Raw genomic sequence first — 26,637 nt, 5'->3', positions numbered from 1 at the left:
AGGGAGAGAACATGGCAGATGCCCGGTTCAGAGATTAAGAATTGGGGGAGAGAAAAGCCAAGGTTCCAGAAAGGGGAGGGTGCAGAGAAGTAAGGGAAAGAGTGAGAGTGGGAGAGAGAGCAGTGTGTAGGATTCACACAAGATGTCCCAGTGTGGGGATCCTCTGAGTCTCACTGAGAGAGAATACTCCTCTTCCTGGAGTATATTTGGAAGAAGGTATTTTGCCTCTCCAAGGACAAAAGACCCACCAGGAACCACAGAGTAGCCATTCAACAGCAGGGGACAGAGGTGCACACAGAGGACAGACAACCTGATCGCAGCTTTTTGCTGTACTTCATCATAGACTCCAGGCACCTACATGGGTCTGCGACTGCTTTTCCAGGACAGAACAGTGCAGGGTGCAGCACTTCAATGCTCTCCTCTGGGAGAGGGGACTAGGCCTGTGCCTTGCAGAGTCCTTTAAGATTTGGAGTTTTGAATACCAGCCTCGGGCCAGAGATAAAACACAGGACAACTGTGGCACTGGGCATGCCACTGGCCAGACAAAGACAGGTGGAGGGCAGGGATCTAATGAAAGCCTGGTACACAAGAGGGGAGACTGTTCGCTTTTCTGTGAGGGCCTCCTAAACACTGGCAGCTGCAAGTTCCCCTCATCAGAGTTGAAAGGGTGGGGTAATTTCCACCACCTCTTCCTAGCCCCTCCAGCCTACTAGCATGGTGGGACTTCAGGAAGAAACACAGCAACTTGAGTGGAGACTGGAGCTGCTTACACCAAACCATGCCCGCTGAAACTGGGAGGGACAGCTTTAATAGGGCAGGACTGACTGAGCCAGCATGGCAGGCCTCTCCCTCAAAAGACCAACAACAGGTTGTACTGATAAGTCTACCGATCACAGAGTGCTCCAAAGTGACAGCTTCAGTTCTGGTGGAAATAGGACTGGACTTTTTTTTTCTTTTCTTTTCCTTTGGAATCAGGCTTACAGTTTTTTGTTCATTTGGTTTGTTTGATTCTTTCTCTCATTTTTTGGATCAGACTGGGTTTTTTTTTTTTTTCCTTCTTTTTTTTTCCTTTGGAATCAGGATGATACTTTGTCTGTTTGCTCTTTGTTCCTTTTCCTTTTCTCTTTTGTGGTATCACGCTTTTTTGTTTCCTTTTAAATCAGGCTTATCTTAGCAAACAAATCAAAGCACAGTTAGTTAAAGGTCCCAGAACTCCCCACTGCAAGCAAGAAGGAACTCTAAAGAAGACTGACCTGTAGGACAGAGCACCAAAAACACAACAGCAGAGTGCACACAGCATATGCGAAAAACACCTCCTGAAGCCCTAGGCCCTGGACAGTGTATGATGTCTTAATATAGTATTATTATTCTAGGAGCAGGAAACACAGCAAGCTTTCATAATATGCAAAAGACAGAAACCTAGACATAATGACAAGATGGAGGAATTCTCCCCAAAAGAAAGATCAAGATGAAATCACAGCCAGGGATTTGCTCAAAACAGATACAAGCAGTATATCTAAACAAGAATTTAGAAGAACAGTCAAGAATACTAGCTGGGCTTGAAAGAGAAAGAAGACACCAGAGAAACCTTGGCTAAAGAGATAAAAGACCTAAAAACTAGTCAGGCCAAAATAAAAAATGCTGTAACTGAGATGCAAAACTGACTGGATGTAATTAGAATGAGGATGGAAGAAGCTGAGGATCAAATAGGCGATACAGAGATAAAATTACAGGGCACCTGGGTGGCTCAGTTAATTAAGCGTCAACCTTCGGCTCAGGTCATGATCCCCAGGTCCCAGGATCAAGCCTCACATTGGGCTCCCTGCTCAGCAGGGGTCAGTTTCTCCCTCTGCCCCTCCCCCATCTCATGCATGTGCATCAAATGCACGCGCTCTCTCTCTCGCAAAAATAAATAAATAAAATCTTCAAAAGAGACAGATAAAATTATGGAAATTTATGAAGCTGAAAAGAAGTTGAAAAAAAACTATTAGATCACAAATACTTAGGGAATTCAGCAATTCCACAAAGTGCTATAATAACCGTATCATAGGAGTCCCAGAAGAAGAGTTGGAACAGGGGGCAGAAGGTTTATTTTAACAAATTACACCTGAGAACTTCCCTAATCTGGGGAAGAAAAGAGGCATTCAAGTCCAAGAGGCACAAAGTACTGCCGTCAAAATCAACAAAAACAGGTCAACACCAAGACATAGCATAGTGAAACTTGCAAAATACAAAGATAAAGAGAGAATTCTGAAAACAGCTAGGGATAAAAGGTCTGCAACCTACAAGGATTGACACATAAGGTTAGCAGCAGACCTGTCCACAGTCTAGGCAGGCCAGAAGAAAGTGGCATGATATATCAATGTGCTAAATGAGAAAAATATGCAGCCAAGAATACTCTATCCAGCAAGGCTGTCATTCAGAATAGGAGAGATAAAGAGTTTCCAAGACAAGCAAAAACCAAAGGAGTTCATGAACAGTAAAACAGCTGTTCTGGAAATATTAAAGGGGACCCTTCGAGTGGGAAGAAAGACACTGAAAACAACAAAGACTAAAAAGAAACAGAGACAATCTATAGGACAGCGACTTTACAGATAAAACAATGGCATTAAATTTGTATCTATCAATCATTACTCTGAATGAAAATGGACTAAGTGCTCAAATCAAAAGACATAGGGTATTAGAACGGATAAAAAAATAAAACCCATCTTACAACAGACTCCTTTAGACCCAAAGACACCTCCAGATTGAAAGTGAGGGAGTGGAAAACCACCTATCATGCTAATGGACAAGAAAAGAAAGCTGAAGTAGCCCTACTTATATCAGACAAACTAGATTTTAAACCAAACACTGTAATAAGAGATGAAGAAGGGTACTATATCACAATAAAGGGGTCTATCCAACAAGAACATCTAACATTTGTAAATATTTATGCCCCAAACTTGGGAGCAGCCAAATATATAAATCAATTAATAACAAACTTAAAGAAACTCATTGATAATAATATAACAATAGTAGGGAACTTTAACACCCACTCACAGCAATAGACAGATTATCTAAGAAGAATATCAACAAGGAAACAATGGCTTTGAATGACACAGTGGATCAAATGGACTTAACAGATATATTCAGAACATTTCATCCTAAAACATCAGAATACACATTCTTTTCAAGTGCACATGGAACATTCTCCAGAACAGATCACATACTGCGTCATAAATCAACCCTCAATAAGTACAAAAAGACTGAGATCATACCATGCAATATTTTCAGACCACCTTGCTATGAAAATTGAAGTCAACCACAAAAAAAATTTGGAAAGACCACAAATACACGGAGGTTAAAGAACATCCTACTAAAGAATGAATGAGTTAACTGGGAAATTAAAGAAGAAATAAGAAAATACATGGAAGCAAATGAAAGTGAAAACACAACAGTCTAGGGGCACCTGGGTGGCTCAGTGTCTTAAACACCTGACACTTGGTTTCAGCTCAGGTAATGATCTCAGGGTTGAGGGACTGAGACTCACGTCAGGGTCTGTGCTCAGCAGAAAGCCTGTTTGAGATTCTCTCCCTCTCCCTCGGCCTCTCCACCCACTCACATGTGCATGCGAGCACTCTCTCTCTAATAAATTAATCAATCTTAAAACACACACACACACACACACACACACACACACACACACACAACAGTCCAAAAACTTTGGAATACAGTAAAGGCAGTTCTAAGAGGGAAGTATATTGTAATACAGGCCTTCCTCAAGAAGCAAAAAAAAAAAGTCTCAAATACACAACCTAACCTTACACCCTAAAGGAGCTGGAAAAAGAAGAACAAATGTGGCCTAAAACCAGCAGAAGAAGGAAAATAATTAAGATTAGAACAGAAATAAATGATATTGAAGTAAAAAAAATAGATCAACAAAACCAGGAGCTGGTTCTTTGAAAAAAATAACAAAATTGATAAACCCCTAGCCAGACTTATCAAAAACAAAAGAGAAAGGACCCAAATAGGTAAAATCACAAATGAAAGAGGAGCGATCACAACCAACACCACAGAAATACAAACAATTATAAGACAATACTATGAAAAATTCTACGCCAACAAACTGGGCAACCTGGAAGAAATAGACAGATTCCTAGAAATCTATAAACTGAGACAGGAAGAAATAGAAAATTTGAACAGACCCATAACCAGAGAAGAAATTGAATCAGTAATCAAAAATCTTGCAACAAACAAAAGTCCAGGGCCAGATGGCTTCCCAGGGGAATTCTACCAGACATTTAAGAAGAGTTAATACCTATTCTCCTCAAACTACTCCAAAAAAATAGAAAGGGAAGGAACACGTCCAAACTCATTCTACAAAGCCAGCATTACCTTGATTCCAAAACCAGACAAAGACTCCACTAAAAGGGAGAGTCACAGGCCAATATCCTTAATGAACACGGATATAAAATTTCTTAGTAAAATACTCACTAATCAAATTCAACAGTACATTAAAATAATTATTCACCAGGATCAAGTAGGATTTATTCCTGGGCTGCGGGGGTGGTTCGATATTCACAAATCGATCAACATGATACACCACATTAATAAAAGAAAGGATAAGAACCATATGATCCTATCAATACATGCAAAAAAAAAAAAGCATCTGACAAAATACAGCATCCTTTCTTGATGAAAACCCTCAACAAAGTAGGAAGAGATGGAACATACCTCAACATTGTAAAGGCTATATATGAGAGACTCACACCTACTACCATCCTCAAAGGGGAAAAACTGAGAGCCTTTCTCCTACAGTTGGCAACAAGACAAGGATGTCCACTCTCACCATTACTATTTACCATAGTACTGGAAGTCTTAGCCTCAGCAATCAGACAACAAAAAGAAAAGAAAAGCCATCCAAATCGGCAAGGAAGAAGTCAAACTTTCACTAGTTGCAGATGACAAGGTACTCCTTGTGGAAAACCTGAAAGACTCCACCAAAATATTGCTAGAACTGACACATGAATTCAGCAAAGCTGTATGATATAAAATCAATGTGCAGAAATCTGTTGGATTTCTATACATCAATAACAAAGCAGCAGAAAAAGAAATCAAGGAATTGATCCCATTTGCACTTGTACCAAAAACAATAAGTACCTAGGAATAAACTTAACTAAAGACTTAAAATATATGTACTCCAAAAACTACAGAAATCTTATGAAAGAAATTGAAGAGGAAATGGAAATGGAAAGAAATGGAAAACATTTCATGTTCATGGATTGGAAGAAAAAACATTATTAAAATGTTTATACTACAGGGGTGCCTGGGTGGCACAGCGGTTAAGCGTCTGCCTTCGGCTCAGGGCGTGATCCCAGCATTATGGGATCGAGCCCCACATCAGGCTCCTCTGCTATGAGCCTGCTTCTTCCTCTCCCACTCCCCCTGCTTGTGTTCCCTCTCTCGCTGGCTGTCTCTATCTCTGTCGAATAAATAAATAAAATCTTTAAAAAAAAAATGTTTATACTACCCAAAGCAATCTACACGTTTGATGCCATCCCTATCAAAACATCACCAGAAATTTTCACAGAGCCAGAACAATCAATCCTAAAATCTCTATGGAACCTCCAAAGATCCAGAATAGCCAAAGCAATTCTGAAAAAGAAAAAACTGGAGGCATCGCAATTACAGATTTCAAGCTATACTACAAAGCTGTGGGCATCAACACAGTGTAGTACTGGCACAAAAACACACATAGTTCAATGGAGCAGAACAGAGAACCCAGAAATGGACTCACAACTATACGGTCAACTAATCTTCCACAAAGCAGGAAAGAATATCCAATGGAATAAAGACATTGTGTTCAACAAATGGTGTTGGGAAAACTGGACAGCAACATGCAGAACAATGAAACTGGATGGCTTACTTATACCATACACAAAAATAAATTCAAAATGCATGAGAGATCTAACTGGAGACAGGAAACCATCAAAATCCTTGAGGAGAACACAGGCAGAAACCTCTTTGACCTCGGCCATAGCAAATTCTTATTAGACACATCTCCAAAGGCAAGGGAAACAAAGGCAAAAATGAACTATTGGGACTTTGTCAAGATGAAAAGCTTCTGCAAAGTGAAGGAAACAATCAACAAAACTAAAAGACCACCAATGGAATTGGGAGAAGATCTTTACAAACAACATACCTTATTTAGGTTTTGTATCCAAAATATATAAAGAGCTTACCAAACTCAACACCCAAAAAACAAATAATCCAGTTAAGAAATGGGCAAAAATATATAAAGAGCTTACCAAACTCAACACCCAAAAAACAAATAATCCAGTTAAGAAATGGGCAGAAGACATGAATAGACACTTTTCCAAAGAAGACCTCCAGATTGCTCACAGACACATGAAAAGATGCTAACATCACTCATCATCAGGGAAATATATTTCACACTTGTCAGAATAGCTAAAATTAACAACACAAGAAACAACAGGTGTTGGTAGGAATGCAAACTGGTGCAGCCACTCTGGAGAACAGTTTGGAGGTTCCTCAAAAAGTTAAAAATAGAGCTACCTTATGGCCCAGCAATTGCACTACTAGGTATTTACCCAAAGGATACAAAATTTATCCAAAGGATACAAAAATTCAAAAGAGGCACTTGCACCCCAATGTTCAGAATAGCAATGTCCACATTAGCCAAAATATGGAAAGAGCCCAGATGTCCATCAACTGATGAATGGATAAAGGCGATGTGAGATACACACACACACACACACACACAGTGGAATATTACTAATCCATCAAAAAGAATAAAATCTTGCCATTTGCAATGATGTGGATGGAACTAGAGTGTATTATGATAAGTGAAATAAGTCAGTCAGACAAAGACAAATACATGATTTCACTAACATAGAATTTAAGAAACAAGAAAGATGAACACAGAAGGGAAGGAAAAATAAAATAAGATAAAAACAGAGAGGGAGGTAAACCATAAGAGACTCTTAACTATAGAGAACAAACTGAGGGTTGCTGGAGGGGAGGTTGGGGGGGGGTATGCTAAATGGGTGATAGGCATTAAGGAGGGCACTTGGGATAAGTGCTGAGTGCTGGGTGTTATGTTTAAGTGATGAATCACTAAATTTTACTCCTGAAACCAATATTATACTATATGTTAACTAACTTCAATTTAATTTAATTTAAATTAGAAAAAAAATGGCTGAAAATGTCCCATATTTGATGAAAAACATTAATCTACACTCCCCAAAACCCTAAAACTCCAAAAAGGATAAAATCAAGGAGATCCACACCTACACATATCATAATCAAACTCTCAAAGATAATGAGGAAATCCTGAAAGCAGCAAGAAAAAAAGAGCCATCATGTTCAAGATGGTCCTCAATGAGATTAAAAGCTGACTTCTCATTAAAAAAGAAAAAAAAACATAGAGGTCAGAAAGTAATGAGATGACGTACTTGAAAAGTGGTTGGGGGTGGGGAAGACTATCAACTAAGAATTTTCCTTCAAAAATTAAGGAGAAATTAAGACATTCCCAGATAAAAACTCATAATCCCACTAACTAGCAGGCCTCCCCTATAAGAAATACTAGCTGGAGTCCCTCAGGCTGAAAAGAAAGTGCACTAGAAAGTAGCTCAAATCTACACAAATAAAGTACACCGGTACAGGTAGCTACATGGGTAAATATAAAAGAAAATACAAATGTATTAGTATTAATTTGTAACTCTTTTTTCTCCTCTCTGATTTAAAAGACAAGTGAATAAAGGAATAATTACATGTCTGTGTTGATGGGCATGTGATATATAAAGATGTAATTTGTATAATGATACCAGCACAAAGGAAGGGGAGGAAATGGAGCTATATAGGAGGAAATTTTGTACACTGTTGAAATTAAGTTGTACTGGTCTGAACTACATTGTTATAAATTAAGATGCTGATTTTAATTCCATAGCAACCAGTAAGAAAATAACTTTAAAAAAACATTAAAATAAATGACAAGGTAATTAAAATGGTACAGAAGAAAATACATTTTTAACAAAAAATTATTTCTCTATTGCCTAAAAGAGAAATACACAAACAAAAGACATAATACATACAGAAAACATATAAATTCTGCCTTACCAGTGATTACATTACATGGAAATGGATTAAACACTCTAGTCAAAAGGCAAATATTAGAGAATGGGCTTTAAAAAATGATCCAACTATATGCTGTCTACAAGAGATATATTTTATATTCAAAGACACAAATAGGTTGAAAGTAAACAATGGAAAAAGATATACCTGGAAAAAGGTAACCAAAAGAGAGTTGGAGTAACTATACAACTATCAACAGGATTTTGAGACAAAAATTGTTACTAGATGCAAAAAAGGGCATTTTAATGATCAAAAGGCCCATACATCAAGAAGACATAACAAGTATAAAATTCACCTAACAACAGAGTCCCAAAATACATAAGGCAAAAACTGACAACTGAGGGGAGAAACAGACAATTCATCAGTAATAGTGGTAGACTTTAATATCTCAATTTCAGTAATAAAACAACCAGATACAAGAAAGGAAACAACATTTGAGTAACACTATAAACCAAATAGACCTAACAAATACCTATAGAACACTACACCCCAAAACAGCAGAAAACACATTCTTCTCAAATGCACATGCAACATTCTCCAGACAGGCCACATGTTAAGCCATAAAATAAATCTTGATAAATTTTAAAGGACTGATACATTACAAAGTATGTTCTCCTACCAAAATTAAATGAAATTAGAAATCAATAACAGAAGGAAATTTGGGAATTTCACAAAAATGTGGAAATTAAGCAACACACAGCTAAATAACCAAAGTTGGTGTCACCACTTTTTTACCAAAGTTGTAATTATAAAGAAAACTAGACCTCTGAAACAGAAATTTAAAACATACTCACAGAATGACTAGAAGGACACAGAAAGTAAATGAAAGTCTCTACTTGTCAATCCCAATACAACATATCCCAAGATACCAGATTCTAAGTCCCTTCCAGCTTCTTCCTTTCTCTATTTTAATTCTTTTACAACTACTGAAAACACACAACGTGAACTCTATTGGTCTGGGAAAGAATTCACCCCCTTACTTTGGCACTTCAGTGACGTCCAGGACCACGAAAGCCACCGGATAGAAACACACCAAAGTGGGTCTCTGGAGGAGAGCTGAGCACCATGCAAACCCGTTGGATAGTTTTCAGGGTTCTCACACATAAGAGTGTTTAGGAGTTTTGGAGTTTAAACTGGGATATGAAAACAAATTACAATTCTCAAAGTTAGCAAGGGACTTTTATTAATGAACCCCAAATCATACTTTTAAGAGTCTTCAGGCAATGACTTAATTTGTGCTCCTTAGCAATCACCACGAAGGAATCGGTCAGACAAGTAAATGGCACACATTGGCATTGAATGTCTTCTCTTTTCTGCAAAATTACCTGCAAAATTATCTGCCAATTATCTGTAAAATTTACAAAAATCTGTCCTGAGGACTATCATATATAGGATATTAAAAATTGGAGTAATGAAGGCCTTTCTTTGACAAAGCAGGAGTTGTACTGATCCACAAGAAATAAGGCTCATTTTGGGTAAGTTCATGAACATTCAGATGGCAACTTCTAAGTAGCATCTAAAACAATAGGCTTATAAAATAAGCCAGGCCTTCACCAGCCTATCCCATTCCGGCTGGTGATGGGTAGTAAGGAGGGCACGTATTGCATGGTGCACTGGGTGTTATACGCAACTAATGAATCATCGAACTTTACATAAAAAAAAAATAAATAAATAAAAATAAAAAATTAATTTAAAAAAATAAGCCAGGCCTACATTAGGAAATAAAATTCAAATTTAACTTTCTGGAGAAAGATTTGTAGCATACTATTATAAATCCATGACTGAAACTTAATGCTTTATTTTACTTATGTTTGCTTATGTTGTAACAACACATTGTAAATACTGTCAGTGAGATTATAAAGACTAATTCTTTTCTGGTAAACTGACAATTCCTTCCACCAACATTAATTACTCCCACCTAATGATATGTCATCACATGAGAGTTACTGTTTTGGGTTATAAATGAATCTTCTATTGAGGAGCCTGAGGCATGAGATATAGTCACTGCCATTAACAATCCCTTCTAAACAAAAGGAGCAAAATATAACATGAATATGTTAAATCAATCTCAAGAACTAACTGCAGATATTTTTTAGAACATATTAGTTGGCCAATTTTCTTTTAATTTATATTTCCTATAAAATTCAGAATGTATAAAAATAAAAGATTCTCAGGACGCCTGGGTGGCTCAGTCAGTTAAGCCTTCGGCTCAGGTCATAATCACAGGGTCCTGGGATCAAGTCCCACATCGGGCTCCTTGCTCAGCGAGTCTGCTTCTCCCTCTGCCTTCCTTTCCCTCTGCTCGTGTGCGTGCACTCTCTCTCTGACAAACAAATAAATAAATAAAATCTTTAAAAAAAGATTCTCCACTGGCTCTTCTTTCACTATCTTCAAAGACGTGAGGATATGAAGCTGAGACAACTGCAACGATCTTGTCACCTGTGAGGACAGTCTATCTGAGAAAAGAACCAACTCCAAGAAGATGGAACCAAAGACTGACAAAAGTAGAATTGGAGACTGAGGGATATCATTTGTACTCCTCCATGAAGCTTCATCCGGACTAAGTGTGGACTTTGCAGGAACGTGACTGTGCTGTACTTGCTAGAATCTACTGACAGAAATGCTATCTCCGTTCCCATCAGATATCCATGGCTTTGTTTCCTGTGGGACAAGAAGGCTGCAGGGACAAAGGTGTTTTAGCATCATTTTTATAAGTAGACTCTAAACCCAATCCTGAATCTGGGTCTTCCAACCCACTGATATTAGAAAGAGAATTGTGGGGATGATCCCCATCTAGCCATCTGTAACTTCCACCTGCTTTGTTTCAAGCACTAATGTCAGGGATGTTAGAGGAAGCCAAAAAGAAGTAAAACAGTTACTACTGCAGAACTCTGGAAAGATCTAGGAACTAACAGCACCAACGCTGGGGTGTGAGAGAAGTTGAAAATAGGAGAATTGGCTGAAAATGCATCTGCAATGTTGATAGACCTCCAGACCCTTTTTCTCATCTTGCATAACCACATAGTTACTCCTCCTTGACCCCAGCAGAATACTGAAGATTTACTTTCAGAACCGGATAAACCAGAGAGACTCTGGACTCAAGAAGACCTTCAGGAATGCCATTATGAAAGCAGAGGCACTAATTAAAAGTCTACATGCTGAACAGTGAGAACCACCCCACACCCTCTGCCAACTCAGTTCTTCCTCTTGACTCTGAGACCACTGGACATCAGGTTACACCAGACCAGCACAAGTGGAAATACTCATCGCATCCAACAGTAGCTGAGAAAGTCTCCTAAAAAAATGGCCAGCCCCATCCCCCTATGATAAAGTCCATTAGTCAATGAGTCCCATTCATACACATATAGAATTTCCATCAGCTTGTTAGTGCTTTACTCTTACATCTGCACAAGCAGCAAAAGATCAATCATTTGAACAAAGGTCTCTGACATCAAAGACAATGACCAAGAAAAACCACTAGAAAAAATGGACTCAGAGACACTGTAGATTACAAAAGGAAATCCTCAAAAGAGCTCTCATTAAAATCTTTAGAGAAGATAGTGTACTCGCAAAACCAAGAGCATGGTGCTATTTTTAAAAATTAAAATATTCATGTTAAAACATAATAAATAAATAAAAGAATAAATAAATAAAACATTCACAAAATGAGAAAATGCTGTTGGAACTTTTTAAATGATACCAGAACTGAAAAACTAATCAGAAGAGCTGAAGATAGAGTAAATTTTGCAAAAAATAGAATATAAACACAAAGAAACACAATAAAAGAGAAGGATTTTTTTTAAAAAGAGGGTTAATCCAGAAGTTCTAACATGTTAATAATAATGATTTCAGGTAAAGACAACAGAGCAAATAGGGGCAATTAATTATCAAAAAGGAATTCCTAGAACTGGAGAACATGCATCTCCATATTGAACAGACTCATCACAGAGTGCCTTTCCACAATTACTTTAAACACACACACAGCCCCATTTTGGGATCTCTGAAGACAAACTATTCTTACTCACCTCACAGAAAGAAAAAAATCAAAATGTCAGCAGAAATAAGGTATTTTTCTGGATTCTGAAATGCTAATAACATAAAATCCCTGTTTTTATAGTATATGCTTATGTCAAATAATTATAAGCTAAATGATATTTTACATGCATTAGAATGTTTTATTTTTAATTCCTATTTTTAAAATTTATTTATTTAAATTCAATTAGCCAACATATAGAACATCATTAGTTTCAGATGTAGAGTTCAGTGATTCATCAGTTGATATAACACCCAGTGCTCATCACAGCACATGCCCTCCTTAATGCCTATCACCTAGTTACCCCATCCCCCTACCCATCTCCCCTCCAGCAACCCTCAGCGTGTTTCCTATGATTAAGAGTCTCTTATGGTTTGTCTCCCTCTCTGATTTCTTTCCATTCTGTTTTTCCCTCCCTTCCCCTATGATCCACTGCACTGTTTCTTATATTCCACATATGAGTGAAAACATATGATAATTGTCTTTCTCTGATTGACTTATTTCACTCAGCATAATGCCCTCCAGTTCCATCCATATTGATGTAAATGGTAATTTCATCCTTTCTGATGGGTAAGTAATATTCCATTGTATATATGAACCAAAGTAAGTAGTATTCCATTGTATATATGAACCACAGCTTCTTTATCCATTCATCTATTGATGCGCATCTGGGCTCTTGCCATAGTTTGGCTACTGTGGACATTGCTGCTATAAACATTGGGGTGCAGGTGCCCCTTCGGATCACTGCATTTGTATCAGTGGGGTAAATACCCAGTAGTGCAATTGTTGGGTTGTAGGGTAGTTCTATTTTTAGCTTCTTGAGGAACCTCCATACTGTTTTCCAGAGTGGCTGTACCAGCTTACATCAATGCAATCCTCATCAAAATACCATTGACATTTTTCACAGAGATGGAGCAAATAATCCTAAATTTGTATGGAACCAGGAAAGACCCTGTATAGCCAGAGGAATGTTGAAAAAGGAAACCAAAGCTGGTGACATCACAATCCGAGACTTCAAGCTCTATTACAAAGCTGTGATCACCAAGACAGCATAGTACAGGCACAAAAACAGACACATAGATCAATGGAACAGAATAGAGAACCCAGATATGGACCCTCAACTCTACGGTCAACTAATCTTTGACAAAGCAGGAAAGAACTTCCAATGGAAAAAAAGACAGTCTCTTCAATAAATGGTGTTGGGAAAATTGGACAGCCACATGTAGAAAAATGAAACTGGGCCGTTTTCTTAACCATATACAAAGATAAACTCAAAATGGATGAAGGACCTAAATGTGAGACAGGGCTTCCTGTTTTAAAGACACAAAACATACAAGAAACAGAAGGTGTTTTCACTGGAGTATATTTGGGTAATTCTTTTAATAACTAAAGGGGACTGTTAGAAGTTTATTTTATTGGCTTCTTAAAATAAGTAGTTCATGAGGATTAGATATACCTGTTTTCTTAGATCTCACTTAATCTTACATTTATTTATATAGGTTCAGACTATATCCCATAGTTATTTTTCTTTCAGCATCTTAAATTTTAAAAAAATCTAACAATATTAATAATGGCTAATTAAATTAACAATGAAAGTAAGTTATGAGAATTTGTGTTACCTTGAAATATACCCAAACCCTTGACATTTTAAACTAATTCTTTTTCATCTTAAAGACCACACACTTACCTTGAGGATCAACTTCTTTAGCTAGCTTCAATGCATCTGAGTTTGCAAGATCGGTGTTGGCTGGGGTAACAGCCAAAATCAGACAGTTCTCCCGCGTGATGAACTGCATAATCATTTCTCTGATCTGATACTCAATATCTGGTGGCTGATCTCCCACGGGCACTTTAGTAATTCCAGGTAGGTCGATAAGTGTGAGATTTAACACTGTGTGGAACAGAAGAGTCTTACATATACCCTCAATGCTAAAAAATAACAATGCAACAACATCTGTCTCTTTAGCGGAAATAAAACAAGCTCAGCTTTACATATTGTATATTGAGCTAACTCCAACTGGTGTGTAGAATAAAAATGGCTTTGTTAGTTTCCTCCATTTTTATGATATGATTGTGTTTTACCAAATGATCGTTTTAACCCAATTTGACAGGCACTGATCTGCATAGCTAAGAGACAGCTGTCATATCTGTAACTAGTGAGTTATAATTCCAAAACTGAACAAGAAGCGCATACGCTGTCTCCCGGTCTTGTACATTGCCCTCAAATGGCATAAAATTCTTAAGGGTAAGATTTGTCCCTCGCTTCAAAAGCATCATATACTATTTAGAGGGGGTTAGACACTTAGCCTATTGGAAAGCTGTGAGCCGTTGTGGTACCATGCGGTTACTGTGTAGGCTAACCAGCCAGACTCATGGTGTGCCATCAGGAGAACAGGAACTACCCCTGCATCAGTGACTCCAGCTGCAACCTGGCTATCGCTCTCTGCACACAACAGAGTTGGCACCAAACCCTCTTGGGAAGTCATAATTGAGCTTATGTCATTCATGCCCCATTTTAAAAGCAACAGAGCTCAGTAGAAGATTAGAGATGAAAATCTGCCCCACTGAAAATGTAGTCAGAATAGAGGCTATTCCATATCACATACCATGAATTGGTTATCTAATTTGTAAGTTTCTGCTGATAGTCTGGAAAAAATCATTGTTGATTCCTCAGGAAGAGAATAAATAGAAATATATAGGGTTATAGGAAAATCCAATAGGAAGACTCAGCAATAGTACCATGTACCTCTAAGATTCTTGCTAAGACTAAAGATGTTAAAAAATGGAATTTTTCATGCCTATTCCTTGAAATTCTGAAAGTTTAAAATAAACATAAAGAAAAATTTTTAAGTGACCTACTCAGTTCTGATCTTTTTAAAAATCATGTCCTCCAGCCTTGCCATAAATCTGTGAACTTTATGGACCATTCCCTTTATGGTGGCACCCAAACACAATCCTAGAAACCCAGGGCTTTCTGAGAGAACAAATCATCTTCTACACAAATAATGTATGTCAATTAATGTAAAAATTTTTGAGGACAAAAATTTGGAATTTTGTTATTTTACTTACCATGTGGAGAATAGACTCGTAAATTAATGGGTATGGAAGAAATGCCTTTATTCATTCCAGTCACTCGATCTGTTTCTGCTTCAATCTCATGGCGAACTTCATCAAAATCTGTAAATTTTTTTCCTTTGCAATGTAGAAATTCAGCATATTCTACAAAAGACAAATTAACGTAACTTAAAACCCATGCACTCTTGCAGTAATTGTAAGGAAACAACGTTTCTTTAACTACAAGTCAAAGTATCCCATATTGTCTCCTCAGCCATTAAAATGAGAGAATACCGCAGTTACTAAGAAACACAGCTAATGCCTTAGAAATATTAAACATGGTACAAATGCTAAGAATGCTAAATTTGCTAATTTTCAGATGAGCAAGTAAGTACTAAAAGCAGTCCTTAAATCAATCGGTCTATTAAATAATTTAAAGAGAATTTTGGCCCTCCAAATGATAAAGCAAACAGCAACTGACTGTTAAGTCTAGGGTACATTCAAAATCTACCTTATCCTATTAGTATGTCCTTTTTCAATATCACCACTTTATTAAGAGAGAATACTAAGTTATATAAATATAGCTGCAGAAGGCAAGACAATTCAGAAACAAAATGTTCTTAATTCTTTTAAAAGAAATAATATATGGAATATTTTAGCTTTAAAATATACTATTCAAGATACCACACCAACTTGTATAGTTAAAAACAATTTCTCAAGAAAAAAAGAGTTTTAGATCCAACAAAATATTTATCTGCAATCTGAAAAAAAAACATCAGTATCTGTGGAAGTAGGAAAACTATATATAATAATAGAAAATTAGGGGCTCCTGGGTGGCGCAGTCATTAAGCATCTGCCTTCGGCTCAGGGCGTGATCCCGGCGTTCTGGGATTGAGCCCCACATCGGGCTCCTCTGCTAGGAGCCTGCTTCTTCCTCTCCCACTCCCCTGCTTGTGTTCCCTCTCTCGCTGGCTGTCTCTGTCAAGTAAATAAATAAAATCTTTTTTTAAAAAATAATAGAAAATTAGATTAAGTTTGAGTAACATCTTACTCATTGTTGTACTACTGATTTCTATTCCTCCTTCCAGAAGTATCAGGTATATAACACAATTCAAAAAGGAAACTGATACGATTAGATTTTAAAAATTATAATCTTAACAAGAGAATGAATCTGAACAAATATTTTAGATTTTCTAATAACTAGCTGAAGAACTGCTGCACCAAACTTAGACTAAGGCTAAGTATCTGGAGCCCAGATGTTGCCAGAGACAATTATTGGTAGTCTTTCCACCATTTCCACCATAAACATTTAACCTTCACCCACTATGGCCAAGCCAGTAGGGAGACAACTATAAGACGTCTTCAAGCATTTCAGCATCAGTTAACACAGTCAGCATGAAATGGTGCTGATCTACATTCAAAGAAAAAGGAAAGACGGCTTCAAGTTGCAATGCCTAAAAAAGAAAATGAGGTTTGAACTGGGTACTGAAGAGTGGGGAGGGTTTCAGCGTGTGCAGAAAAAGCAAGGTCTTTTAGGGAATCAGAGAATCTTAATAGCCCAACGTATCCTGGGCCAGTTATCATCCAGCCTCTGTTCAGAAACATCCACTGATGGGAAATTGAGGCTTTGATGTCTGGAAAAAAAACTCTTATTGGAAAAAAAAAAATTTTTTTTTTTTTTGAGTAGGCTCCATGCCCAGCATGGAGCCCAATGCAGGGCTTGAACTCACGACCCTGAAATGGAGACCTGAGCCGAGATCAAGAGTGGGACACTTAACCAATTGAGCCATCCAGGTGCCCCAGAAAATGTTTCTTAACGATGGTCTGAAATCTTTCTGATCTTATTTCCTTGGTCCAACTTTTGCTCCCTGGAGCTACTCAGGCAAAGTCTTCCTCCCTGTAAAAAGGCCAGGATTAATCTGAGCCCTGGCACAAGGTGTTCATCTTCTTCGCAGGCTTTTTTCGCCACCTTCGCAACTTGTCTGATCGTTGCTCAGGCCTCCTGGTGGCAGACACGGATTTCCCAACGCCACCCAGCTCCTCAGGACTGGAAAGGTCATGGCTTCCGAAGTGGACCAACCAGTTTAAGCTTTAATTTCCCAAAGAACTGCAATGACCTAATGTTTCAAATGTTAGAACGACAGAGACTTGACTTCATTTCATTCTTTCCTGTCAATGTAGTTAGACATGAGTATTTTTCTTTCTTAGTTTTTTCATACAATATGGGCCATTTTCTGAAAAATGGCAGGCTAAGGCTCCCACAGTTCATTCCTCAGTGGTGGAAGTGAACACAGTACAGATTCAGCAGGCTTCAGAATTCTGGCCTGAAGTGATAACTGCATCTTTTCCCCTGTTTACCCTCATAGGTGCTGTTTTTATTAGCATCTAAATTCCCAGAAGATACAGCCTTGATTTTATTTACCTAACTCAGTGGATAGGCCAGTATCATGGGAACATAAGAGTTTAAAGACAGGGGCACCAGGGTGGCTCGGTCGTTAAGCGTCTGCCTTCAGCTCAGGGCGTGATCCCGAGGTCCTGGGATCGAGCCCCACATCAGGCTCCTCCACTGGGAGCCTGCTTCTTCCTCTCCCACTCCCCCCTGCTTGTGATCCCTCTCTCGCTGGCTGTCTTTCTCTCTGTCAAATAAATAAATAAAATCCTTTTTTAGAAAAAGAATTTAAAGATAAGTAGAAGATAAAACAATAAGAAAAATAAAAAGGAACAAAGGCAGTCAGATTCCAAGAAAACAAACAAAAATCAATAGGTAAAAAGGAGTCATAAATAATTTATAAGAAATGAAACTGTACTTTTTCAGCTCAATATATTTTGTGGAAAAGACATACTTGAGGACTTATAGCTATCATAAATATTACTTTCATAAAATTAATAAGCTTCTGGATCAGAGACTACATTTTCAATTATGTTGCCAATCAAGAATTCAAGTAACACAATTGTAGACTTCTCTTGTCGCCACTAGATGGCGCCTACTTGCTTTCTCTGTAGGAAACCAATGACTTCAGAAAGCTGCAAAATCAACGCAATTTTCAAATTAGTTTTAAATTCATTCTTGGTCTCTTAAAAATGCTTTTATTTCGAAATTGAAAGATTAGAATTGTGCAGTACCATCTCAAACCTTGGTGTCTTTTTAAGGATAGGGTCCCGCAGAGAGATTTAAAGATGCTGGTATTCATTTATTTATTCAACTAATATTTTGAGCTCTTACTATTCACCACGCACTATTGTAGAAATTGCAGAGGAGAGGGACGCCTGGGTGGCTCAGTCGGTTAAATGCCTGCCTTCAGCCCAGGTCATGATCCCAGGGTCCCACATTGGGCTCCTTGCTCAGCAGGGAGCCTGCTTCTCCCTCTGCCTGCTGCACACTCTCTCTCTCTGACAAATAAATAATCTTAAAAAAAAAAAGAAAAGAAAAGAAAGAAAAGAAATTGTAGAAGAGAAAAAAAAATAAGTCTCTAACCTCATGAAGCTTAAATTCGAATGAGATGAAACAGTAAACAATGTGGGTGTGCCAGATGATAAGTGCTATGGAGAAAACTGAACAGTAGGAAGATAATAAATGCTAGGGCAGGAGGACTGGTTTGTTATATGCTTTGGTTGAGGAAGGCTTCGCTGATATGATAAAGTGACATCTGAGCAAAAGCTGAGGAGAAGGGAGCAAGCCAGCAGTTCCTGAACCTGGAAACCTACGGGAAGGAGGGCAAGGCCAACATGTTTGGCTCACAGAGCATGTGGGGGGAGGGGCAGGAGATGAGGTCAGAGCTGCGGTGCAGACCTGGATTGTGTGGACCCTGTGGGACTTTAATTTTTTACTCTGACTGAATGATAGACCACTGGAAGGGCTTCATGGTGTGACCTAGGTTTTAAATAAGTTACTGTGGCTGCTGTGTTGAGAACAGACACTGGAGAGTAAGCTAGGAAGCTGGCTACTGGGATAATGGAGGTGAGAGATGATGGGGCTTTGACCAGGGTAGCAGTGATGGGAGTGGTGAGAAGTGGCTAAATTCTAACGTATTTTGAAGGAAAAACCAATAGGATTTGCTGATGGATTAAAGGTGGGGTGAAAGAGAGGAGAGTCAGAAACAGCTTCCTGGAGTTTGGCCTCAGCAATGCGGAGAATTTTGAAATAGAAGAGACTGAAAGGAAGAGGTTCGAGAGATGGGGCTTGAGGATCAGGAGATTGCTTGCGGACCTATTACACTCATGATGCCTCCTCTGTACTTACTACCCTAGTGGAGAACCAGGACTGCTGCTGATGGCCGAGGATTACACAGCTGTAAGAGATACCACTCACATTCACAATCATCTGTTAAGTGTTTATTTATTCTGAAATTTTTCCAGAAGATGGCAGTCAAGTGCTTGAGGAAAAGGGCACCTTTTTCTAATTAGCACAAAAATGCCTTTGGGGCTAGATACATTAGTCTTTCATCTAGGGAGAAGTCCAAGCTAGAAATATATATTTGGAATTCATTAAAGTCAGGCAAGGGGATGAAATCACTAAAAGAGTTAGGGAAGAGTCAGAGCTCTGGGCCATGGGTGTTCCAGTGTTCAGAGGTCAGGAGAGAGTAAGCAGGACTGGTCCACAAGGTAGGGAGGAAACTGAGAAAGAGGTGACCCAAAGCCAAGTAGAAAGGGTTTTTCATGAAGGTAAGAGACTTCCACTCCATCCAATACCACCAACATGTTAAGGAAGATGAGAACTAAGAATGGTTCATAGAATTGGGCAACTTGAGAGTCCTTCAGGAGGCTGACAAGAGCTGCTACAGTGGAGTGAGGCAGCCTGATTGGAATGATGAGGAGAGAAGTGGAGAAGAAGTGGAGACTGATTGCGGATGACTGTTTTCAGTTTTGTGGTAAAGGAGAGGAGAGCAGTGAGAGGGCAGCTGGAGAGGGAGGTGAAGTCAAGGGAGGGTTTTCTAAAGATGGGCAAACTGATAACACGTTCAGGGGTTGATGGCATTAATCCAGTACTAAGGGAAAGGTGACAATGCGGAACTGAGAAAAAAACAAGTGCTGAAGTGATATCTTAAGGATGAGGGGACCCATTAGAAAGGAGCATGCCAGCTCCTCCTTAAGAACAGAAAGGAAGCAGAGCAATGAGAGTTGACAAGACAAACGGGTGAACGGATGGTGGAGGGAGCATGTGGAATTCATCAGGTGAGAGCAGGGATTTATCATATTTATCTGAAGTCATTTTATGTCTTTAAAAAGCATTTCTGCACATATTCTCACTGGTTAAACCCTACAAATACTATTATTTCTACCGCAAAATACATTACACACACAGTGATCCCAAATGAGGACTTAAGAGTAACCACAGCAGGGATGTCAACTGGGTCTATCCTATGTCCATCATTGGGATTCAGACCCGCCCAGCATTTCAGAAGAACCAATGGAGCAGGAACCACAAAATCTGTTTTTCTATGGTCCCAAAGGGCCTCTTAGAAAGAAATTCATCCTACAGGATGGAATTCAGGCAAAACCTACTCTGAGTTGCCAGAAGGGAGCTACCTGTTACCCATCCTCTACCCAGCTCTGGGGACTCACAGGTCTATGTCCCCTTATCTCAAACAGTATAGTGGGGGGTCAGACCACACATTCTACTTTCTCATTAGAAAAACATGTTATAATTTATAGCTACAGGACTATATTGTCAATAAGGTGTGTCTCACTAACAACAAGGTAAGCCAGTCCTGTTATGAGATCTCTGTCCCCTACTGAGTGGACACAAACAGGTGGACAGCAGAGGTGTCATGCATGTTTTTTATCAACTGACCACATTTGCTATCGAGGAGAATCATCAATCAGCTTATACCATCACACAATCCTAAATAAATCTTTATTAGCAATGCAGAATTTAAAAGATGACAGCTTTACTTCTCTGCTGTCCAAAAATACAATTACAGACGAAAATCTTGAAAAGGATTATCACAAGAGTAATGCATCACTTCCTATACTCACCCCAGAAAGTGTTAACATGAGTTTGGGGATGAAGGAAATTCTAACACCTAAACCAAAATCTATAGAACGGGGTGTACTAGCTGATCCGTAGCTACATTTTTAAAGAGCTAGTAAATGTGTGTCTTCTGAGACTTTTATACTATGGTAAACTAGTATGTCTGAAGGTCTAACAATCTCATCTTATGGCTGAGATACATTTTTTTTCATTAAAAGGTACAGTTTCCAGCGACACAACTTCTCCTGGCATGTTTTCAGTATTCCTTTCATTCTAAATCCTTGGTAGTTGGGGACATGAAACCGTCTCCTCCTCAAACAATTCCAGACTTCAGCCCAAGTTCAATCTGAATAGAAAGTGATTAAATTTCCTAGCCACAAGCTCATATAAAGGATGAAGGCTATGTGCATATTAGCACTGAAACCCTGATGATGTATCCATGAAATTCTACTGTGTGTCGGTACAAACTGTCTTGCTAAAATTCAAAGTATGTTTTCAGTTTTGCAAAATAAGACTCTTAGTTTTAAAAATCATCCCTGTTTCCCCAGTGTTAAAAATAGCCTACATTTGAAGCAAAGGTTATGACACATTTTTATATCAAAGAATAATTGGGGGGGAGAAGGGTATTAAAAAATCAAAGCTATCACTCTTCTTTATTTTTATTTCCCTGTAAAACATTTTAGCACTGTCATTTCTAATGGTCATGAAAAACAAATTATGCTAGGTTAAACAACTGACAAGTTGTTTGGGGGAAGGATGGGATGGTTTATGCCTGGGCAGCATTCCAATCATCTGTGAAAAGCACAGCATGACCATAAGAATTTAAATATTTCCAATATGCCCCTTCCATGTGGAAAAACATGCATATGTTTCAATTAATCAAGGTTAAGTAAAAAAGAATAATTATGGAACACATGCACATAATCTCTTGTCAATCTTTATTCTAAGAACTGGGGTCTTCAATATTTTATCGGGGTCTTATTTCTGAAGTGTTTTAATAGCGATGTTTTGTGAACACAGGGCTCCAACGAAAATAGAGTACGTGGGTCGCATAAAGAGGGAATAGTTTTCAATGCAACTAGCTGAATTCACTGGCTGTAAAGTGTCTATGTATGACTATATTTAAAACATACTTCCTCAAGGAAAGAGGCTACATTTTACTCATCTGTGTTTCCCCAATGCCTATCATATTTAGAGTAAAGAACATCTGTGGATTTCTTCCTTCTTTAAAGCAGGCCACTTTGCATACCATTGATCAATGTCAGTTTTGAAAAAAAAAAAATGCTTCCCTCAAGCCTTCAAGTCATCCCTAATTGAAGGCAAGATCCTAAAACTGTGGTTGAATAAGCAACAGGGTTAGTTAGATATGAATTTTATAGACCCAGATTTGAAGTAGAACTCAATTGTGTCCCTAAGGTAAACATTGGAAAGTCCAGCAATCAGGAAAAAAAAAAAAAAAAGAGGAAATCCAAAAAAGGTAACAATCTGAGAGAGTCCAGCAGTGGGTAAAAGGTCGAAGTCTCAGCACACGGGTTAAGAACAATGGGATGGGATGGGACTAAGGAGGACCAAGGTTTTATAGCAGACAAAAGGTGGGTACCAAGCAGGTATCAGAGACCAGATGCAAACGCTAGCATTTAGGATCAGCGTTCTGGTACTCCAGAGGCAGAGGAGAGGTCAAGACAGAACTCCAGACCCAAGTGAGCCAGAGGATACCAGGCAGAAAACCAAGATGCCAACTCGGTCACTGAATGGAAGATAGAGACTTTTTCATTGGATTCAAAGCCAAAGCCACTAATGCAGACCTCAGGGTAAAGAGAGACAATCAGTGCTGCCTTGATATTTACAGCTCAACAATGACCTTTACAGTTTTCTTGCCTAAGAGCTGGGCTAGCTCTAAATCCTACATGCGAGGCTTAAGTGGCCCCAGATCACTGAAGGAGTGCTGGCACATGAAAGCAAGGCCAGCACTTGACAGAAATCCCTCCAGCAATAGGAATCTGTATGAATATTCCACTACAAGTATCCAAAAAAATCAGAATCAGCAGCTATCATATCTAAACAGCTGGATCTAGCTCCATATTTTTTCAAAGGATCTTGAAGAGTATAACAAAAAACAACTCTATTTCATCCTCATAGTTTCCATGTAAAACACAATCAAGAGATAAACTGTATTCCAAATACAGAAACCAAATAAGAAGCAAGTCAAACACGTGGCCAGAAAATTGCAAAGTGAATAATTATTCTAAGTCTCAGCAGCCTCTGACATGATTTTCCTCCTCCACCTCAACATCCTCTTTTATGGATTCCCATTACCCCAACTTTCCTCATTTTTCTCTTTCCTCACTAATTGCTCTTTCTCCATGTTCTTTGCTCATTGTTCCTCCCCTTCCTTTTCTACACTTACAAATATCAAATACTGCTAGACTTCTTTCTAGAACTTCTCTTCTTTGTCATCTCTATTCTCTCTCTAGTTGATCTCATCTACTCTAACGGCCTTAAAAATTCACATGAATATATATTAGAATATGTATATATGTATGTGTGTATATATATATTCAAATTCATCTCAAGCACTTATCTCAAGCACTCATTTCTCCCCTGAACTTGACTTCTCCATATCCAACTCTAATGCTTAATTGGCATTTCCACTTGGATGTCTGATACCTCAAAATTAGCATGTCCAAAACCAAACTGTAATTTCCCACTTAGTTCCCCTCCCATTATCCATACTTGCTCCTCCTCACAGTCTTCCACATCTCAATTACTGATACTACCATTAAATCAGGTGCTCAAATCAAAAACCAGAGCTATTTTTGCATCCCTCTTGTCCTCGGCTCTCTCCCAAACATCTTCTCACTGCCCCCACAGTGGCCATCCTCGTACTAAGCTGGCACCATCTCTTACCCGGACTACCATAAAAACATCCTAAGTGGTCTTCCTGATACCACTCCTGCTCCAATTAACCCATTCTTCACCAAGCAGTTAGAGAGATCGTTCCAAGATCTTATGTCAGACCATGTCTCTGCCTTTTTAAAACCTTCTGTTAGTTTCCTAGTGCCGTCAGAAATATACAAATTCCTCACCTTGATATTCCAGGTCCTAGGCAGTCTGACCCCTGTCGACCTCCATATCTAACACTATCCCCACTTGCCACGTTCAATTACTTTAGCTGTCAGCCTCCCTTCTGCTCAAGCACACGAAATCCACTCCCGACATCAGGGCCTGTCTACGAAGGGCTCTTCTTCTGGAAGGCACTCCCCAGACCTCTGTGCATGTGGGGTCCTCCCTGTCATTTACTTCTCATCCAAAATATCACCTCTTTAGTGAGGCTTCCTTGACCAGACAAAGAAAAGTAGCAGATCGGTCACACTCCATCACATTGTCCAATTTCTTTTCTTTAGTTTACATAATCATGATCTAAAGTTTTTCTTGTTTGTTTTTTATTGCCTCTCTTTATCCACTGGAATACAGTTTCCATGAAAACAGAAACATTAGCTGCTAAACTCCCAAGTGCCCAAAACAGTGAACTGCATCTACTAGGCAGTCAATACATACTTGTTGAATTAATGAACAAATAAAATGAATGAGTAAATAACGGAATGAATCAACATATAAACACTGGAGGGCACGAGGTTTGTGGCTGTGGAAAAGAAAATGATCATAAATATGGCTTTTGACATACTGAGTTTGATATATTTGAAATATCCGAGTGTCCAGAAGTCAGCTGGAAACGTGGGTCTGGAGTTTTAGCCCAGGAGCTGTAAATGTGAGAGTCACAGGTACATAAGTTGTACACACAAGAGACTGTCTAATATGAAATGACACAGAAATGATCCTTGGGTAGGTTAAAACTTTAAGGGCCAGGTAGAAGATAATGCATCTGTAAAAGAGACAAAAAGAGTGGCCAGAGAGAGAGAAGGAAAACCAGAAGTACTTGGCATTATGGAAGCCAAAAGAATAAAGTATGTTTCAAGAAAGAGGAGCAATGGATAATGTTAAAAGGTACTGAAAGGGCAAGGTAAGTACGAACAAATGGCTATAGGAATTTACAGAAATTTGGCAGTGTTATGTAGTTTCCTATACACTTAAACAATGTTCTGTAAGTAATTTAAATATGTATTATTTCAATGATTTTTGCTATAGATTACTTTGCTTAGTTAAAAATTATTTTATCTTTTTTCATTTTATTAAGTGTTTTATTCTAATTCCAGTATAGTTGACATACGGTGTTATATTAGTTTCAGTGTACTGCTTTAGCTTTTTTATACTTTTTTTCTTGTGTCTCTTCGCTTGCAGTCAGGTTTATAATTGTCACTTTTTACTGTTAGCAATGTCTCTGTTTTGGGGAACATTCCCATTCTAACTTGTAGCTTTATGTTTTACTCTAGAATGAAAAGTCCAGTAACCTAGTGTGTATGGCCTGAGTCTAAAGAAATGAAAAAGTCCAGAGGAAGCGTGCAACCCTATAATGCATGAGCTTTAGATCATAGACTGTGCAATATTAAGTTTGACTACCCAAGGCTTTTTTTGCCTCCTCCCAATAATCAGTAAAGTTTAGAAACTGAAAATGCAAAAAAGAGGTTTTCAAATAAGTATATTATTACAATAATATTTAAGAATAATTGGGGGCGCCTGGGTGGCTCAGTCGTTGAGCGTCTGCCTTCGGCTCAGGGCGTGATCCCAGTGTTCTGGGATCGAGCCCCACATCAGGCTCCTCCGCTGGGAGCCTGCTTCTTCCTCTCCCACTCCCCCTGCTTGTGTTCCCTCTCTCACTGGCTGTCTCTCTCTGTGTCAAATAAATAAATAAAATCTTTAAGGAAAAAAAAAAGAATAATTGAATAGGGGCACCTGGGTGGCTAGTCAATTGGGTGGCTGACTCTTGGTTTTGGCTCAGGTCATGATCTCAGGTCCTGGGATCAGGCCCCACAATGGGCTCTGTGCTCAGCAGGAATTTGCTTGAGGATTCTCTCTCCTTCTGCCCCTCCTCCCACTCCTCACTCACTCTCTCTCTAAAATAAATAAAATCTTTTTAAAAAAGAATAATTGAATATAAAAATTCAGAACAGTAAATGATGCAATGTCATTCCTTGTTTTAATAACAAAAAATAAAGTAATTTGCCCAGTAAAAATTTGTAATTAAAAGTGAAATGACTAGACTTCGTCATGAAAATTCACGTAATCAAATTTTAATAGAAAATATATAATTCGAAGTCTAATTTGCAAAATGAAAATATTTTCACCTAAAATCTTATACACAATGAATGAGGTTTATAAATAAGATTTTAGTAGTAATCATACCAGAATTACAAGTATACAAACATGTAACTAAAAAAAATTCTCAAAAAAAATATGTGAGCTACAATATACATTGCTAGATACATTATAATATCTTAACTCTTGACCAAAATCCTTTCCCATGAGTATGCACTTCTATGCACAAGTT

At 38.4% G+C, this 26,637-nt stretch overlaps 1 protein-coding gene across 8 annotated transcripts in view; it reads right to left on the bottom strand.

Annotated features, from left to right (window-relative positions):
• Window positions 1-26,637, bottom strand: part of DNM3 (dynamin 3) — a 524,278-nt gene that overhangs the window by 379,287 nt on the left and 118,354 nt on the right. For all 8 annotated transcript variants that reach the window (XM_026509365.4, XM_026509361.4, XM_048225441.2 and 5 more), the window contains exons 3-4: window positions 15,236-15,385; window positions 13,854-14,057 (exon numbers count right to left, since the gene is read on the bottom strand). In XM_026509365.4, coding sequence (XP_026365150.1) covers window positions 13,854-14,057; window positions 15,236-15,385 — 354 coding nt within the window. The remainder of the gene's footprint in view (window positions 1-13,853; window positions 14,058-15,235; window positions 15,386-26,637) is intronic.

The sequence above is a fragment of the Ursus arctos genome, unplaced genomic scaffold, assembly GCF_023065955.2.
Source record: "Ursus arctos isolate Adak ecotype North America unplaced genomic scaffold, UrsArc2.0 scaffold_2, whole genome shotgun sequence".
In the NCBI taxonomy this organism is placed as follows: Eukaryota; Metazoa; Chordata; class Mammalia; order Carnivora; family Ursidae; genus Ursus; species Ursus arctos.
Note: the sequence above shows the minus strand (reverse complement) of the source record. Positions and strands in the feature narration are given on the sequence as shown.